The sequence below is a fragment of the Ranitomeya imitator genome, chromosome 1 (genome assembly GCF_032444005.1).
Source record: "Ranitomeya imitator isolate aRanImi1 chromosome 1, aRanImi1.pri, whole genome shotgun sequence".
Taxonomy (NCBI): domain Eukaryota; kingdom Metazoa; phylum Chordata; class Amphibia; order Anura; family Dendrobatidae; genus Ranitomeya; species Ranitomeya imitator.
Genome location: NC_091282.1, coordinates 475,911,582 through 475,931,388, shown reverse-complemented (window position 1 = coordinate 475,931,388; position 19,807 = coordinate 475,911,582). Strand labels below are relative to the sequence as shown.

Here is a 19,807-nt window from a genome sequence, read left to right as displayed (position 1 = left end):
GGTTAGTTTCCACAGTGAATTGGCATCCATACAAGTATGGCTGCAGAAGATGCAGGGCCTACACAATTGCCAGACATTCCTTCTCTATCGTGGAGTAGGACACCTCCCTCAGCAGGAGCTTACAGCTCAGGTACAAAATGGGTGTTTTGGCCCGGAATACAAAAGTCAAGTTGGCTGCTTTTAGTTACGGGAAGTTGGAAAGGGCGATCTTCAGTACCTGGTAGGCAGTCTTAGTCATTTGTCCAATTGACTGAGGAGGGCAGCTTTTCCTTGGTGAGGTCTGTCAGGGGTTTTGCCAGGCTACAATATATATTTATATAAGAAATATACATATTTGGTGCTTTTTTTCTAGGATTAACAAAGAAATGTTGAATTCATAGAACTAGAGGTAATTTCATTAATACTCCTACTTGACTTAAATCATGAATCCGGATACAGGATTGCCAGTAAGTCTGAGAGACTCCATAGCATGGTCGTTGTTTCATTTCTTTCATATGTACAGGAATGAACACTCACTCACAATATTTCATTGTAAACAGGCTGCCAATCATCTGAACAAGCAGATTCAATAAGGTGAAATGATCTTGTGTAAACAGGACTCACTGACAACAATGGCAGACAGACCGCAGTGAGCAATCTGTAAACGGGCTATTTAACATCCTATCGGTAAATATTTACTGATCAGCGATAGTTTAGTGCCACCAGTTGGTCTGGCAATTGTCTAATGTGTATAGGTGAGCCGACCAACTGATGGGCGGAAGAGATGTCGATTGGGGGTGGGAAGGGGGATGAGTTATCAGACATACACAGAGATAAGCCGCTGGCTGACATGCCAGTCAGCAGCTTTCTCAGAGAACAGAGAAGCACTGACAAATGAGCGCTCTTGTGTATGGGAGACTTGGCCAAAACAGCTGTTGGCTGATGCGTAGTTTAGCTGACAGCCATCTGTTTGTATATGTGTATGGCCAGACAGTCATGTTTTTTTGCAATCTGTAGTAGGCCGCATTTAAGGCTGGCATTTTGCACGCCAGTCTTAATGAAGGTAGTGCTGGAGTATGATCCACAATCTCTTGGTGAATTAGGCAGATATTGGCTCAGCTGGGCTTGATGTTTTATGCTAAAATACTGGTAAAAACAACTTTACGTATAAGGCTGATAACCTTGGCTATAATGGCAAAAATTTCCACTTATAAACGTAGAAGAATTCACCTACCATTTTTATTAACTTGCTTTTTTGAGCCACCTTTCATCTTTCTGCTGCCTGATATCGGCAAACCTAAAAAATACAAGTTGACCAAATTAGGTAATTGATGCCAAATTATTTTATTCTGAAAACTTTAAACTAGGGCTGCATTTACATATCAATGTTTCACAGTACAAAGAATTTATAGGCTGGCTGCGGGTGATCAGACCTGAACTTGACAGCTTTAAACATGCCTTGGAGGCTGTTAAGTTCGGATTAGGAGACCTGTGGCTAGTTCATAAATCAGTGTCTGTATACGACTAATACATGGATGTGTGAATGCGGCCTTAAGTCGAGAGAATACTTAATGCTATAGCGTTCCACACATTTCGATACTGCAAATGAGATTACGAGCAGCACTCAATGAAAGAAGGATCTATCTGCACATTTACTGCAGTTTCTGAACTATCCCACATCAGAATTCATGAAAACCCTGCAAAACTCTTAAAAACTACACTAAATATACATGTGGATCTACATCTGGGTGAGATCGCTCTGCTTCACATGTGCACGGTCAGAGTGAGCGCAGGAAGTGTGTCTGCAGTCGTGCTCACACAGCTCTGACCGCACACGTGAAGCAGAACAATCTCACCCAGATCACAAGACCTGTGAGTGCAAGAAACAAAATCACTGCATACAATTCCGTGCTTCTCAGCAATCCGCATCCTGAGGAAGCGGTCAGACCCGTGTTAGCGTGGGGAGCATCTCAAATAAGTTGTATACAATGGGGAATTTTTAATTTTTTTAATGATGACCGTAACCGGCTTTGAACGCTTCCATGGGTTCGGTGATTGTTTTTTCATGACATTGTACCTCATGATAGTTGTAAAATTTCTTTGATATGACTTGCATTTGTGAAAAACGGAAATTTGGTGAAAATTTAAAAAAAAAAAGCAATTTTCAAACTTTTAATTCTTATGTCCTTAAGTCAGAGAGATACATAGCTCTACAAGCTTTTACAAAGCTATGAGGGTTAAAAGTTGACCAGTGATTATCTTTTTCCAACAATTATTATTTTTATTTTTTTTAAGGGACCACCTCATATTTGAAGTGACTGAGGGGCATATATGACAGAAAATACCCAAAAGTGACACCATTCTAAAAACTGCACCCCTTAAGGTGCTCAAAACCACATTCAAGAAGCTTATTAAAGGGAACCTGTCACCTGAATTTGGCGGGACTGGTTTTGGGTCATATGGGCGGAGTTTTCGGGTGTTTGATTCACCCTTTCCTTACCCGCTGACTGCATGCTGGCTGCAATATTGGATTGAAGTTCATTCTCTGTCCTCCATAGTACACACCTGCACAAGGCAAGATTGCTTTGCACAGGCGTGTACTATGGAGGACAGAGAATGAACTTCAATCCAATATTGCAGCCAGCATGCAGCCAGCGGGTAAGGAAAGGGTGAATCAAACACCCGAAAACTCAGCCCATATGACCCAAAACCAGTCCCGCCAAATTCAGGTGACAGAGTCCCTTTAACACTTTAGGTGCTTCACAGTGAATGAAGCAAGGTGGAAGGAAAACATTTAACTTTTCACTAAAATTTTACTTTAGACCCCAATTTATTTTTTTCACAAGGGTAACAGGAAAAAAAAACAAACCCCAAAATTTGCAGTGCAGTTTCTCCTGAACAAGTTGATATAACAAATGTGGGGAAAACCACTTTTTTTGGGTGCATGGCAGGGCTCTGAAGGGAAGAAGAGCCATTTGACTTTTTAATGACAAATTTGGTGGAATAATTAGCAGACGCCATGTTAAATTTGAAGAGCCCCTGATGTGCCTAAACAGTGGAAACTCCCCCATAAGTGACAATTTTGGAAACTAGACCCCCCCAAGGAATTTAGATATGTGGTGAGCAACGTGAATACCCAAGTGCCTCACAGAAAATTTGGACGTTGAGCTATTAAAATAAAGTAAAAAAAAAAAAAAAAAAAACATTTTCCACAAAAATGATTTTAGCCCCCATTTTTTTTTTTATTTTCACAAGAGTACCAGGAGGAAATGGACCTAAAAATCTGTTGTGCAGTTTCTTCAGAGTAGGCGGATAACGTCAGGGCTCAGAAGTGAAGGAGTGACGTTTTGAAACGCAGACTTTGATGGAAAGGTCTGCAGGCGTCATGTCGTGTTTGCAGAGCAACTGATGTGACTAAGAAGTAGAAAATCCCCCACAAGTGACCCTATATTGGAACTTATCTAGTGATTTCCTGGTCTGTGAATTATATAATGTGGTGGCATATATAAAAATTGTGTAGAGTTAATCAGGTTGTAATACGCGAGTTTTACAGTGCATGTCAGGTTGGCATATGTAAGTTAGAAATGAATTTAGTAGTCCATGTATGTGTGGTGGCACAGTCTGAAGCATTCTTTTATACACAGGCCAGGTTTGTCAGGGCAGGTGTCACATTGCTAAATGATGTCCATGTTGTCTTCGGTCAAAAACCGACCGACCTTGAACTTCAATATTCTTTAAAACATTCAAGATGCGGCTCTGAAACCTGTGGCCGACTGACCCATCCTCATTTAAGTCAATCAACCACAAGTTTCAGAACCGCATCTTGAACACCCCCCCAAAAAAATACCAAAGTTCAAAATCGGTCTCCCCAGACCGAAGACAACGGCAGGGTTAAATCACCATCTCCTGGAACTGATTGTACAGCATACACAGATCTGGCCTACACATAGTGATCGTGTGGGGGATGTATTAATAGTATCGTTCCTTTTTCTCTCCTAACCACTGTTCATGTTACCATGCTATACTGCTACAGTACATTGCTTAATGTATTATCACTATTTGTGTTGAGTACTGCTACGCATAAAGCGTATTACTCTGCATTTATATATTTGTCTAATGTATAATATGTTTTGCCATGATTGCACATGTACGTTTAGGGAAAGGGAGTGCCCCGGCCAGTTTAGTATTGGGGGAGTAGTATCCCTAGTTGGCCACTAGATGGGGGCCTCATAGGCTTAGGGCTAGTATAGGGAATAGTTAAGATCGGAGGGGCATCATGGCATAAGATAGTTAGGTCTTTGTTTTAAGTCTGTTGGGGCCTGGGTGCCCGCATAGCTCACGGAGGGCTGGCTAGCCCAGGGCACATCGTGCCCCACAACATTCTTCTAAGAAGAGTGGGTCCAGCAGTAGCATCCAGGGGGCCAGATCAAAGAAAAGAGAGTACAGAATCAGCAGTGCAGTATAAGTGGGACTGCAGCTGCTGAACAGAAGAAGGTTGAGCAAAGTGGGAGAAACCGCACCAAGATCTGGCAGGTTTTTGCGTGGGCTGCTATTTTCAGGACCGGGGCGAAATGGCAGGGAATACCCCCACGAAAGGCAGAAATACTGGACATTGAGGTCACTGAGGGACCGTCCCAAAGGCAGGCTTAGGATTCTTTCACACTTGCGTCGGTACGGTTCCGTCGCTAAGCGTCGGCACGACGTACCGACGCACGTTGTGAAAATTTGTCACAACGTGGACAGTGGATGTAGTTTTTCAACGCTTCCGCTGCCCATTCTACAGTCCGGGGAGGAGGGGGCGGAGTTCCGGCCGCACATGCGAGGTAGAAAATGGCAGAAGCGACGTATGGAAAAACTTTCCTTTGAATGTTTTTTCGTGCCGACGATCTGCCAAAACATGACGGATCCAGTGCACGACGGACGCGACGTATGGCCATACATCGCGATCCATCGGCAATACAAGTCTATGGGAAAAAAAACCCATTCTGCGGGCACATTTGCAGGATCCGTTTTTTTCCCAAAACGACAGATTGCGACGTACGTCGCAAGTGTGAAAGAAGCCTTCGCGACAGGCAAAGGTCAGATACTGGTGCCTGATGTTGTAACAGTGTGTGCCATGGATGACAAGCTGCTGCGTAAAGGAGTTGATGTTGAAGTGAAACCAGACTGACTTTATTCTTCGAATAGTCTGCAGAGGTAACAGTCCCATGCCGGGAAAACCCTGATGGCACAGAGGAACAGAACCGAGGTACTCCAATGTTTGTATGGAGGAGGAAGGCCAGAGAGTGATAAAGGGATTGCTATTGGCCATGACTACTGCCCTGGCTCCCCCATCCTACACTTGGCGTAGTTGGCAGGATGCAGTCTACGACCACAGGGATGTCAGACCAAGCGGTTGGGGGTGCTCTCAGGGCCAGTATACAGCTGGGGACAATTTTGAGTACTCTCCCCAAATTCACAGGAAATAATGTACTGATATAGAGCTGGACAAAGCGGGTCAGGGGGATGATGAGGCTGTACCCCATGACTCCTGATTTAGCGGCGGAGGTTGCCCTGATGGCTCTAGATTGAGAGGCCAGGGATTCCGTTATACTACGACCTCCCCATGAGCAAGACACCTTTGACAAAGTACTGCAGATACTTGAAAAGACACATGGAGACCCCATGGACATAGGAGTTACGCATGCGCTTATTTAGGCGTATTCAAAGAGGGGGATACTGTGATGCAGTACATGAACGTGCTACAGGAGCTACACACCACAATTCTAAAGAAAGACGGCATAGGCTTAGGACCCCCTGACGTAGTGCTGCGAGACCAGTTAGTGACGGGCCTGAGAGATGCACAGCTTGGGCGGGTTTTGCGAGAGCGCCTTAGAGCTCTCCCACGCATGACTTTTGCAGAACTCAGGGCAGAAGCATGCATAGGCGAGCAGGAGCAGGGGGTTGCAGCCTTGACAGGGATGGTCCGGTGTTGCAGAGTGCCCACCCCGAACGAGGAAGAGCCGAAGTGATCCAGCGAATTGCGGCAGGGAATGAGAAGAATTTGGGAAGAAGTCGAAGGCCTGAAAGAAACCCTTGCTGCTATCCTGGAGTACAGCGACCTACCCTGAGGTAACTCACGGCTACAGGTGGAAGAAGTCAGAGGGGAGGTGCGGAGCATAAGAAGCACCCCAGCAGTTGTCCCAAGATTTGCTCCCAGTTTGGGAATGAAGAGCAAAAGGAAAGGAGGTATGCCTCTCAGAGGCAACACTTCTGTTTCTTGGAGTCTAATACAAGCCCCAGAAACTTTTGTACCCTTTTTGGCTCGACCTTTGTTTTTTTTAAATAAATTTAAGACCCATCCTAAGCTCACCAAGGAGGTCATGACTCTTTCCAGCTGAGCTTTGCAGTGCTGGATCGAGTTGCCCATCACTAAAGTTGTCCAAGTAGGGGACAATCAGGATGTCTTGCTCTCCCAGGCGTGCCACTGCTTCTACCACCAGCTTGGTAAACACTTGAGGAGAAACCACCAAGCCAAAAGGGAGAGCTCTGTAGCGGAAGTATCTGATTACCCCTCTTATGGCAATCGCCATCCTGAGGAACTTCTGGTAGTCTTCATATATGGGAATATGATAAGCATTCCTCAGGTCCAGAACGGTCAAAGCAATCTGGAAACAGGATTTTGACAGCTTTTATTGACTATTTAGATTTTTTGGTCTTTAGTAAACTTCAGCAGCTTTTTCAAGTTGATGATCGCCCTGAAGGATCCTTTTTATTCACCAGAAACAGTGGGGAGTAGAATCCTTCCTTTTTCCCTGAAGGGGAATCTCCTAGAGGACAGCTTTGTCTACTAGGTTTAGTACCTCATGTTCTAGGGCCAAATGTTGCTCTGGAGAAGACCTGCATAGTAGTCACGACAAAGTTTGGGACCGGAACGGATAGGATTTCTAACTTTAGGCCTGGCTACTAGCTCCAATATCCAGGTGCTCCTGGAAAACTTCTCCCAGGCCAGAAGAAAGAGGGATAGTCTTCCTCCACCTGGGAAAGACCATCACTGGGAAGGCTTCTTATTGTCCTGAGAGGAGCCCCCCCAAGCAGGAAACCTCTGCCCTCTTTCCCTTCTTCCCATTTGCTCTGGTCTCTGGGGAAAGGGGCATCACCCTTCAGGGCTGATATACAGCATTCTATAATACTGTATATAAGTATTACAGAATGCTGTATATCAGCCAGAACTGTAAGAGAAGAAAAATACCTTAGGCTACGTTCACATTTGCGTTGTGCGGTGCTGCGTCGGCGACGCAACGCACAACGCAAACAAGAACGCATGCAAAACGCATAGTTTTGTGACGCATGCGGTTTTTTTTGGTCGGATTTTGGACGCAAAAAAAATGCAACTTGCTGCGTCCTCTGCGCCCTGACGCTTGCGCCAAAAAAGACGCATGCATCACAAAACGCATGAAAACGCATGTCCATGCGTCCCCATGTTAAATATAAGGGCGCATGACGCATGCGTCGCCGCAGCTGCGCCCGACGCAGCCCCGCAAAACGCTAATGTGAATGTAGCCTTATACTCACCTGTGGGGCGGTCTGGTCCGAGGGGTGTCGCTGGTCTTGGTCCGGCGCCTCCCATCTTCTTGCGATCCCCGTCCTACTGCTTGCTTCATGTGGATTACACGTCCCTTCGTCATCCACACAGTTTTCTCGGCACAGCGCTCCTGCGCAGGCGTATTTCTTTGCCTTGTTGAGGGAAGAGCAAAGTACTGCAGTGAGCATGTGCCAAGGCTCTTTGACATTTCCCGGCACCTGCGCACTGCAGTACTTTGCTCTGCCCTCAACAGAAAAGGGCAGAGAAGTGCCCTTGAATATAAGTTAATAGCATCCCCCAATGGGTGAATATGCAGCAACTGTTAGCTGTACACTTTAGCCGACACCCTGCTGCATTAGTCACAATCAGTGTTGGCACCAAACATTGTCGTTTAAACCCTTAGATGCTGCCGTCAATGACTACAGCATATAGATGGTTAAATGGGGCTCCCTCTTTAACCCCATCACCACCCCGAGATCATGATTGTGTGGTCCTGATGGTTGCATTACAAATTATGGTCCATTTCCGCCAGCTATAGTGACCAGATCAGAAATTAGCAATATTTCGGTGGGAAAAATAAATTTGTCATGCCACTTTGCATAAACTCCTGAAAAGCAATTTGGAATAGGTTAAGGGGTGTTATTTTTAATTAACTTGTGTGTTTTTTAATGTATAGATCCCACGTCATTTCAAAACTGAATGCGTCCCGAAAAAAAAAAAAAGTTCTGTAAATTTCCTTGAAAAAATATAAAAAATTGCTACTAAAATTTTTTAAAACAAGCCCTCATACAGCTATACCGATGGAAAAATAAATTTATAGGTCTTGAAAGAAGGGGAGGAAAAAATGAAAAACGGAAAATTACCGTACCTGGTGATGTATAGTTTAAAGAGATTGTGGTGACCAAAAAACTTATTGTATGGATTAATTTTTATATTTTGATAGGTCAGGCCTTTGTGGATGTGGCGATAAATTGGAGAAAAGGTTATTTAAAATAGCATTTTTTTAAGTTCTCATACAGGATTTCACCAATTGTACGATCACTTATGCGGCATACAATATTAATACAATATAGAGTATATCGGGAAAAAAAATCATTATCATTGTCTCAGCCTGTGGCATACAAACATGGCAGTAATGCTCTGCAACTTGCCCTAAGCTACCTTGGCAACTTATTGTTGCCCCGCGATCGCATTGTAACGATGAGAACTGGTGCGTGCATGAGCCCACAACTGTTTAAAATTAAATATTATGGTCAGAATTTCAATGTCATCTGAATGGCTAACAGCAGCCGCCGCTAAACTCATGCCAGCAAGACAACATAGCTAAAATCTACCGCATGTGAGGGGCACTCAGTTCTACACTTGGAGACGGCTGGACATTTATTCACTTTTTAATGTGGAAATTGGTTAAACACTAGCCTGCTGTGGTTTTGGAACTTGAAAATGCACTCAAATGTACAGTCTACAATATTACAAAGGAAATACATTGCCAAATTCTACCAACTGTTCTGTCGTCTTCAAGAATTTAGAACAAGATCTACGAATAAAAGTCCTGCGGGTGGCTCTCATATGATAGCATTACTTAAAGTGATCCCATCACCAGGATTGTACTCCGCACCCTACAGTGTCAGGTTGGCGCCATTAAACTGATTAAAATGATACCTTGGTTGATGAAATCCGTCTTGTGGTTGTTTCATCTTTATTTTCATTTTTTAGTTAGTAAGATTCTCGTGCTTTGGGGCGGCCTGTGGGGGTGTCTATGTGGTGCTCTCCTTACACAATCATCTTTATGGTTGATCCTCAGTGACCTGCCCCCTATTTTACATACTGAACATAATATGGTTTGAAAAAAAAAAAAAAAGAAAAAGAAAAAAAAAAAAAGGCACATTCATCAAGCAGGCGCTACAGCATGATACGGGCATAATGTGCATGTTTTCATTTTATTTAGACAGTTTTGTTTAAGACTTTCTTCTTAAATCAAACAGGATGGCGTCAGCGGCCACGCCATAACATCCATCGTGTTTTGATAGATGCTACTGTGGAGGAGTAATCTTTTTTTCTATAGCAAAATGGCACCGGCGCAGTAGCATCTATTGGAATGCGATAGCCATTTTGAATGTGATTTTTTTACCATATTATATTCAGTATGTAAAATAGGGGCAGGTCAGTGAGGGATCAGTGACCTGTCAGAAGCCATACAGATGAACACCTAGTCAGAGCACCACATGTAGAACCCCCCTCCCCTCACAGACCGCCATAAAACAAGAATCTCAACTGAAAATTACTCAACTGTGTGACAGCTCTCCAGCGACCAAACAGCGACGCTGCAGCGATCGGCATCGTTGTCTATATCGCTGCAGCGTCGCTTAATGTGACGGTACCTTTAAAGTCTGCCAGCCACAGTGGCATGTTCAAAAGTTATCAACATTGATTGTAAAAATACATTTCTTCATTCCAATTTGCATTAATTCCTGAAAAGCACCTGAAGGGTTACTAAAAACAGAACCCCTCAACTTATTCAGAATAGCTTTCAGGCAGTTTAAAATGACATCACTTTTGGGGGTTTCATTACATAGGACCCCCAAAGTGACTTAAACATTTAATAGTTCCCTGGAAAAAAGTTTTGTAAATTTCCACGAAAAAATGAAAAATTACTGCTACAATTTTAATCCTTCTAAAATGGGAACAAAATAAAACATTTCACAAATGGTGCTAATGTAAAGCATGCATGTGGGAGATGTTATTTATTAATTAAATGTATTTTGTGTGGCATGACTATCTGGCTTAAAGGGATAAATCAAAGTTTGAATATTGCACATTATTTGAAAGCTTTGTAGAAAATTTTATGTTTATATAAATGCAGAAAAAAAACAACATAAATTTACAATTATCATAAAGTACAAAGTGTTCCGAAAAGAAAAAAAAAAAATCTCAAAACCAATGGGATATGTTGAAGCATTCCAGAGTTTTTGCCACAAAGTGACACTGATTAGATATTGCCTGGTCACTAAGGAGTTAATCAGTTTAACAGCGCCAACCTGACACTGTCTGTAGGTTACTCAGCACAATCCTACTGACAGGTTTGCTTTAACAGCAAACTGATTGCTGGGTAACAGTAATAAAAAACAAACACTAATATTGTGCAGGACAGAAAACCAGATTACAAAAGTTAAAAAAAAAAAAGTGTACTCCATTAGTGTAAAAGGCTTGACAATTCCTTTGATATATGTTTCATGTGAACAATTAACTTTTACTTTTAATAAATGCATCCGTATTGAAGATATAAAATAAGTAATGGGTCATCATTTGTCTTACCAAGTTGTACATTATGCTGATCTCTTAATTTTTTAAGGCTGTTGACTGCTATATTAAGATACATATTTTTACTTCCACATCTATCATAAATTGACTTTTCTTCTGATAAGGCCTAGATAAAAGCAAAGGATGAAATTTTCAAGCATCATTTATTTATTTTTTACAATTATTCATCTTTGCAATTACATAGCATTTCCAGTTTCTTGTTCAACCTTACCTGCAGTGACATGCTTTTGCAGCCTGTGTCACTAATGCAAGTAGACTCAGCGGCATTACTGAAAGGAGTAAAGACTAGTGATGGGCGAGCACCAAAATGCTCGGGTGCTCGTGCCTCAGGTCGGGCAAATTGGAATACTCGGGTCGAGCAGTGTGGAATACTCAGGTACTCGACACGAGCAACAAGACCAATGTAAGTCTAAGGGAAACCCGAGTATTTTTACAGCGTTCCCCTGGGGGTCCTTTTAAGGTCTAAAAAAGTCTGAAAATGATGGAAACACTGCTCAAACGACACAGGCACATCATGGGAAATCGCCCCTGGAAGCATTTCAGACTCCTAGGTCACAGCTGTAAGCAATGTTGTCAGAGTTTCACACCATTTTTACAGGTGCACAAAAAACATACAAAAACTAAACCAAAATGGATTTTGCTGCGAAATATGTTAAAATACATCCTTTTCAGGGTAATGACTTGTATGTAAGGCAAGATAATCAACCCCAGACCAAAATGTTCCTCCACCACTTTGGCTATGTTCACACGCAGCGTTTTTGAGGAGTTTCTCAACTTTAACATTTCCTTCAACCAATACAAATGCATTCACTGGGAAATGTCATTGTAACTTTTAACAACCCTAGCTGGCCATGTGTTGTGTGACACATAAGCAGACACATCTTGTTTCATTTATGAAGGAGGGACTAAGTCACAAAGCCTATTTTTAGAGGGTCATCAGGCGGCATTAATATTCTTAAAGGGCCATTATTAAACAGTGGGTCTCCTATGCTGTTATTGCCTATGCAGTCAGTGGCCGGGCGGCCAAGATTTACGACGCACCCCAATACCCCTTTCACGAGAAGTACAAGAGGGCCTCCTGAAAAATGTTTGCATTGAATGCAAGGCCTGCCCTGCTATCAAGTCATATGCACCCAAAGATTCCTTTGAACCCAGGTACTGGATGGCCACAGGAAAACCCACTTCACATTCTTCAGTTCGTCCTGCCATACTGTTTCCTTATGCATTGAATGCAAGGGCAGTCTTGACCCAAATTTGCACGCACCCCAATCCCCCTTGGAAGAAACCTGGAGGGCCTCAAAAAAAAAAAAATGTCCCATTACAAGGGAGCGGGTCTCCTAGACTCAATGCCCATACACTAAGTGCATGGGCTGACAAACATTTCCCCATGGGGGGAGTAAAAATTTGTTTTGGTTTCAAAGTAACGGGCATCATAAAAACACCCTTGCACAAAAATTGAGTGACACTTGCATCACAGAATATGTTCACCCTGGTGTTTTAGCAGTTGTGGATGATGAGGATGAGGTTAAGGAGGAAGATAACACCAAACAGACCAAATCAGGAAGCATATACCCATGTGTGGTTGTGAATAGGTGCATGAGAATACACCTCCACAAAAAAGTCAATGTATTTGAGGTTATGTTTCGCTGTTTTCACTTGGTGGTGTACAGCCCTTGTTTTTATAAGAGTCAGCCTGTCAGCATTTTCAGTTGACAGGCGGATGCGCTTATCTGTTATAATTCCACCAGTGGCACTAAAAACCCTCTGACAGAACGCTAGCAGTTGGGCAGTCCCGGCCCTCCAAGGCGTAGAGAGCCAGTTCATGCCACATGTCCAGGTTGGATACCCAATAATTAAAAAGGCACAGAGGAATCATGGAGGACGTTTGTACGATCTGCAAGGTACTCCCTCACCATCTTCCCAAACATTGCACTTCTTGTGACAGCACCCCTTGCCTCTGTGCCGTCACGATGGGAGGGTCTGAGAAAATGGTCCCAGAACTTTGCCATTGTTACCCTGCCTGAGCTGGATTGCACTTGTCTTGCTCACTTGGACTCCTTGGTTGGCAGCAGACATCAGAGTTTGTTGTACAGAGTTCTCAGATGGGAATTTTTTTTTCTTTTTTTAGTAAATTCCGCTACAAGGGCCCTCTGGTGCTGCAACACTTTAGTGCACCTGTCTGCCTCTGGATGAAGAGATTGAAAGTTCTCCTTGTAGCGTGGATCTAGAAGTGTCACCAACCCATAATGAGTGCCATCGAAAATTTTAATGATGCGAGGGTCACGAGAAACACAGCGCAACATAAAGTTAACCATGCATGCCAGACTGCTAACAGGGCAAGACTTCTGTGTCCTCACCAACAGGACTGACCATGCTGTCCTCAGGCCATCCTCGCTGAACAGATGGTATGACAGCTGTGCGTGTAGTACAGTCTAAGGCGCATGAAAGTAGCTCCTGTTCTTCCTTCCCCTCCTATTCATCATTGTCTACCAATCCATGTTGGGACGACATGAGGCTGGGCTGAGTGTAATCACCCTGTATGGCTCCTTCCTCCATGTCCTCATGCTCTGCCTGCAATGCATCTTTGATTGTGAGCAGAGAGGTTTTTCAGAATGCCGAGAAGCAGGATGGTGACGCTAATTATGGCGTCATCAACGCTCACCATCTTGGTGCAGTCCTTTGAGGATGGCACATATATCCGACATCCATGTCCACGCCTGAGGTCTTATGTGTGAAGTCTGAACTGAAAAACGACAGCCTTGTTGATGCTGGTAGTCAACAATTGCCCTCTTCTGCTCACAAATCTTTTCCAACATATGCAGCGTAGAGTTCCAAGCACAGGGGCCATGCAAGGTACGTTTGTGAGCTCACCTTGCCTCAGAGCCACCACCAGGTTCCTGCCATTGTCACACACGACCATACCTGGCTGTAGGTTCAGCAGTGTCATCCAAAAATGTGGCTGCTCTTTCAGCACAGTCCACATCTCTTCAGCATTGTGCAGTTTGTCACCTAAGCAGATTAGAAACACCTAAGCATATCCACCAATAAAAGCCAAGAAGTCAACAATTATGAATAACCCAATAGACCAAACTTCACACAAGGCCAGTAAAACTAACAATAATCTTTATTATAATCCATTAAATAAAACTATTAAAAAGTGGGCAAAGACACCAAAAGCACAGGTAAACACGGTGGGCAACCCAGGAAGTTACCCAAATAAGCAATATGAACATCCATATAAACAAATAACTTAGGCTACGTTCACATTAGCGTTTTGCGTGTTTGTGTCGGGCGACGCAGCGGCGACGCATGCGTCATGCGCCCCTATATTTAACATGGGGGACGCATGGACATGCGTTGTGCTGCGTTGTGCGACGCATGCGTTTTTTTGCCGCAAGCGTCGGGCGCAGAAAATGCAACAAGTTGCATTTTTCTTGCGTCCAAATTTCGGCCAAAAAAGGACGCATGCGTCGCAAAATGCAGCGTTTTTGCGTGCGTTTTGGTGCGTTTTTATTTGCGTCGTGCCGCCGACGCAGCGGCGCACAACGCAAATGTGAACGTAGCCTAACATTGCAAAAAATCTATAATACAAAAGATGGTACTATGTAACTATGCACTGAAGACACATGTAAACGCTGAATAATATATATTAAATCACAATACATGTGTATGCACAAGTGTTTATATGCATAGTTACCTATGGAGTACTCCTGGGAACCCACCACACCAGACGTGCGTTTCGCAATGAAATGCTTCGCCCACGGTGTGGTGAAGATGGGAGGTGCTGGACCTGGACCGCGACGCCCATCAGACCTGACCGCATCGGGACCACCCCTGGGTGAGTATAGTCTAATTGTTTTTTCTTATCTTTCAGGTTACATCAGGGACGTCTCTACAGCATTACAGAATGCTGTTAATAAGCCCCTGATGCCGGTGGCCTTAGCTTATAGGCGAATTTTGGGGTGACAGATTCCCTTTAAAAAATTCCCTTTAAAAAATAACCAGACTCGGGAAGATCGAACAGTTGGAATGGCAACTTCCGTCATGTTGTTGTTACAGGGAATGAATGCATGCCTTCTGTCTTCAGCCACCACACGGCTTCTTCCTGCCTGTTGGGGTGCTATGCCTCCTTCCCCATGTGTGCTGCTGTCCTCACTCTGCATGTCCTCCTACCATGTTGGGTCAGTTACTATGTCATCCACCACCTCATCTTCCACATCCACACCCTGCTCCTCCTCCTGAATTTCTGGCAATTGTGTCTTATCATCGTCCACCTCTTGTGACACTTTCCCACCATCACCTTCATGTGACCATGGCTGCTCAAATCCTTGGGCATCGCTACATGCGATCTCATCTTGCCCCAATTCAAGTTGACTGAATTGAAAGGAAAAACTTGAAAGGAAAAACTGAACAGCTCTTCGGAGTGTCCAAGTGTGGGATCAGTTGTCTAAGGGCACTCGGCATGGTGGTAGGAAGGAGGATCAGGGTGAGTAATATGTGGTCCACACTCACGGCTACTCAGACTTGACCGTGTGGAAGACGTGGTGGTGGCGGCTAAGTGACTGGAAGCAATATCTGCTCTCCAACCAACAACCATGTCACACTGCTCTAGCTTCAATAGTGCTGTGCTGCGGTCCCCTAGAAACTGGGACAGGAAGGTCGATTGAGAAAATGTGGGTTTTTCTTGTGGCCCACTTTCAGCTTGGCCACGGCCTCTGCATGCACCATCATCACCACCACATCCACTTCCCTGTCCCTTGCCCATTTTAAATGGAATACAGAAATATTTTAAAAGTTCAATACAAATGGATTAATTTTGAGAAAACTTGTGATCAGTATGCCTAAAAAAAAGGATTTGGAGACCAGGCGTATGACTGAGATAAGACTGCTTCAATATGTGGGCTGTATTTTTTTTTTTTAATTTTTTGAACCACAAAATACTGTATAGACTAAGGGTAGATGACAAAAAACTGGAATGTACGCCTGAAAAGCAAGAATTTTAACACCACAGATAGACTGATCAAAATGTGGCCTTGAATTTTTTTGGCCCACCGAAATGGTGTCAGTAAGTAGTGATAAATATAAGAGCCACAAAAAAGAAAAAGAAAATGAACGGCACCAAGGTCATGCAAATTTAACACCTGTCGCTCTGGATGGCCAGCACTTTAAGAACAGCGGTATATAAGCTCTGGGCATAGGTGCACAGCATGAAGGAAAAAACATCTATCTAAAAAACGTGCAAGAGCAGAAGAGATGCAGCACTCACCCATGAGCTGTTTCAACGAAGTCCTTTATTAAACCGTTGTGGATCTGTGGACAAAGTTCATGGGACAGGCAGGTGCAGGAAGAATGCGGGGAAGGACGATGGCAGTTTCGCGTCAAAGATGCTTCTACGAGTCCATGCGAGTAATCAAATGATGTCACCATTTCCTTTATAGGGGCTTAATGACTGCACATGATTTAACAAACATTTGCAAAAAGCAGCAGACACTAATGGAGCCTTTTGATGTATGCACTGAGATCTATATACACTCACATACAGTTCCTGCATGCCTTGCACTGATGTGGATATGTGCACATAGGCTCCCTTGTCTATCTAGCACAGCAATCTATGCACCCCTGAATTAGCCCTAAAAAGGACTGTTGGTTCATCAGGATTTGTGGATTGAACATTAGTAGACCCACACTAATAAAAGTAAGAATCAGCAGTTCTCCCTACACTAGCTCAGTCTGGAGCAGAATGTGGTGAGCAGGGCGGCGCCAGGTCTCTTATAGACCTGATAATGCTGTGTGGCCAGCTAATCACTGTAATACCACAATAAAGATGGCTGTGGTATTACAGTGCATGGTAGACAATCCCTCCATGTTGATTAGCGCTCTAAAAAGCGTAAAAATTAAAAGGAGGAGACCCGAGCTTCCGCCTAATAATCCCGGAAATGCTCGGTGCTCACAGAGTACACCGAGCATAGTGATACTCGGGCGAGTACTGAGTAGTGGCGAGCACATTCGCTCATCACTAGTAAAGACCTACTTTGAAGCTTTGGTGAGAAAATTATAGGTGGGTAAAAACAGCGTAGAAGCATTCATATATACTTTTATATAGAAGTGTTTAGGTTTAAACATTTCTACATAGTCTTAGAGGGATTGTGCTGTGATTTTTATTTTCGTATTAATTATATAATCAATTAGTTTGAAAATGTCATGTTAGAATATTTTTGCAGTCACCTAGCGCTGCCATTTTTATTTGCTGGTGTGCAAGTGTCTGGGCACGACATTACCACAAAAACACAGCTCTTGGGCATAGGAAACTGGACAGTGTTCGCCCGCATCTCCTACACCTGTGGCCGATTCAGCAGTAAACTGGGTATGCACCCACGCTGTCTGGTGCACAGCCAGGTGATATTTTATTGAAGTCCAGAGCTACAATCCCCACATCACCGCTCGCACTATGTTAAATGGTGACAGGAGGTCCAAGGCAGCAGCACGTCCTGACATTTTCGGGCATGCGCAATCACACCCTGGGTTTGGACATGCAGCGGCGGCGATGGATTACGCAATTAAGCCTCCATTGGCGCTGATAATTGGGCAGCATGTGCGTACAGCTAGCGGTGAGCATGGTCAGAGGGATTTCCCCATACCAGCCGCCATTTGGATATATGCGCTTACACAACAGCGTCGCTGTATCACCTAGGTGACCACTGACCAGGCGCAGTGGACACTTCCAGGACGCCGGAGAACTAAGGCTCAATGCTGATGCTTGCTCCCTCATGGGAGATTCCTTGCAGCTGCTCTTCATTGCACAATCAGTAAGTACTATATAAGTCAGGAACTAGTAGCGATCACACCATCATTACCCCTGATGAAGTCACTTATGTGACGATATGCGTTGGGTGGGCCACATGGGGGCTGATTTCCTACCTACTTCTTCCTCCTCAGTGATCTGATTGACTATGAGCATGTCCATTGGGAGCTTATTCTGGTAATGTGTGCTCTGGTACGTCTGTCCAATTGTTGGCTATTATGCTGATCCTGGTATCGCCATAGGGGTTTTTGCTATGGCAGACTCAAACCTTTGTATAGCTATTTGAACTATTGCACTTTGTGACTAATATTAAGATCACCATACTAGTGGAGATATTTGCCTAGGACAGCATTTGACTTTTGAGGGGGATCTTTAGGGGATCATTTTCCATGTGGATTATTTATCTTCTTGGGTAATTTTTCTATGTTTGGTTTTTAAATGGTTTTTAAAAAATATATAGTGTGTGGTCTAAGGACTTGTAACTAATAAAATTTGATATATTTGTTGATCCCTGTGTTTTTGCATGTTTCTTTCTCTGTGTTTGCCAATCTTGTGTGAATTGGGGCCAACTGGACAGCCGGAATCGTAGCGGTCAGAGAGACCAACAGACATTGCTCACCTTGCTGAAATCTCCTGAATCCTCTGAACGTTCAAGATTTTCTGACCGATTATCAGAGCCCTCACTTGTGGGAGGAAATAACGTTAACTGGTTGAATCCAAACAGATCTCAACAAAAACACTGAACCTGTAGAGGTTCTATTCTTGACTTGCTCTGGTTCACTACACAACACAGATCTGATAAGATAACTAGGACCTGTTCAGCTGCCCTAAGGTTATGTGCACACGTTGCGGATTGGTGTGTGGATTTTTCCACATTGTTTTTGCAAAATCTGCAGGTCAACAGCACTGCGGATTACCCGCGGATTTACCATGGTTTGTCTGGATTCCACCTGCAGATTTCTATTGAGGAGCAGGTGTAAACCGCTGCGGAATCCGCACAAAGAATTGACATGCTGCGGAAAGAACACCCCTGCATTTCTGAACATTTTTTTCTGCAGCATGTGCACTGCGGATTTTGTTTTCCATAAGTTTACATGGTACTGTACAATGCATGGAAAACAGCTGCAGATCCGCAGCAAAATCTGCAACATGTTCACATAGCCTTACAGTCTTCCTCAGATTTTCCCAGAAGGAAATTGTCTAATAGGGTACTATTAGAATGTCCTTTTTTCTTGTGCAAGATGCCATTTCTGCCACTATTTTGATGAAAATTCTGGGTGCTATAGAAACACCAAAGGGAAGGTCTTGGTACTGATGAAGGTCTTTGATTTTTACCGCTACTCAGATATTTCTGATTACTTGCTTGGATCAGAATGGGGTGATTCAATGTCAATTGATCCAAATTTGAATAATTTTTTTTTTACCCGATTTCTTCACATTTTTCACATTAATCTTGTAGTTATACCTTTTTAATGACTATCTTGTTTTTCCCACTGAGATCAAAGGATTAGATAAATGGCTCAGCTGACTCATGTGATATTCTGTTACAGGAAAGATATATATCTTGGTACTGTGTAAGCCAGTAGATCAAAAAATATTTAGAACTGAGTCCTCAGTGGTTGATACCTTTTAATGGCTAACTGAAAAGATGGTAAATTGCAACCTTTCGAGACTACACAGGTCTCATCAGGCAAAGACTAAAAGAAATTCTGAAGAATCACACATTTATGCACAACATAGCACAGAAAAAAAAAGGGGAAAAACCATGGATAAGACAGGTGACATGAAGCAGAATTATCATGAGTGATAAACCGTTATATCCATAAATATTGGGCCAGTTCTTAGATAAGGATTGTTTTATTGGGGTCTAGTTCAGTTGTGATGACCCCTCAGTCTGAGGGGCAAGTTCCAGTTGATGTAAAAAGACAAATCCATGCGACACATTCATTCCTGCAGTGAGACTGTCAAAGGTCGTCATCAGTTTATATTCCCAGACTCTTCTGTCTCTCTGAGATTTGAAGCTACCTTTTAACACAAGTAATTTCATGTTCATAATGTTATGATTTGGGAGGCAAAAATGTATTGCCACAGGTAGATCCATTCTTTTTTCTTTTATTTTGTGGCGGTGAGAATTCATTCTT

At 43.4% G+C, this 19,807-nt stretch overlaps 1 protein-coding gene across 1 annotated transcript in view; it reads right to left on the bottom strand.

The window, feature by feature from the left end:
• Positions 1–19,807, bottom strand: part of LOC138673111 (RNA exonuclease 1 homolog) — a 227,187-nt gene that overhangs the window by 140,332 nt on the left and 67,048 nt on the right. The window contains exons 8-10 of the mRNA XM_069761765.1: positions 10,869–10,970; positions 7,720–7,761; positions 4,741–4,756 (exon numbers count right to left, since the gene is read on the bottom strand). Coding sequence (XP_069617866.1) covers positions 4,741–4,756; positions 7,720–7,761; positions 10,869–10,970 — 160 coding nt within the window. The remainder of the gene's footprint in view (positions 1–4,740; positions 4,757–7,719; positions 7,762–10,868; positions 10,971–19,807) is intronic.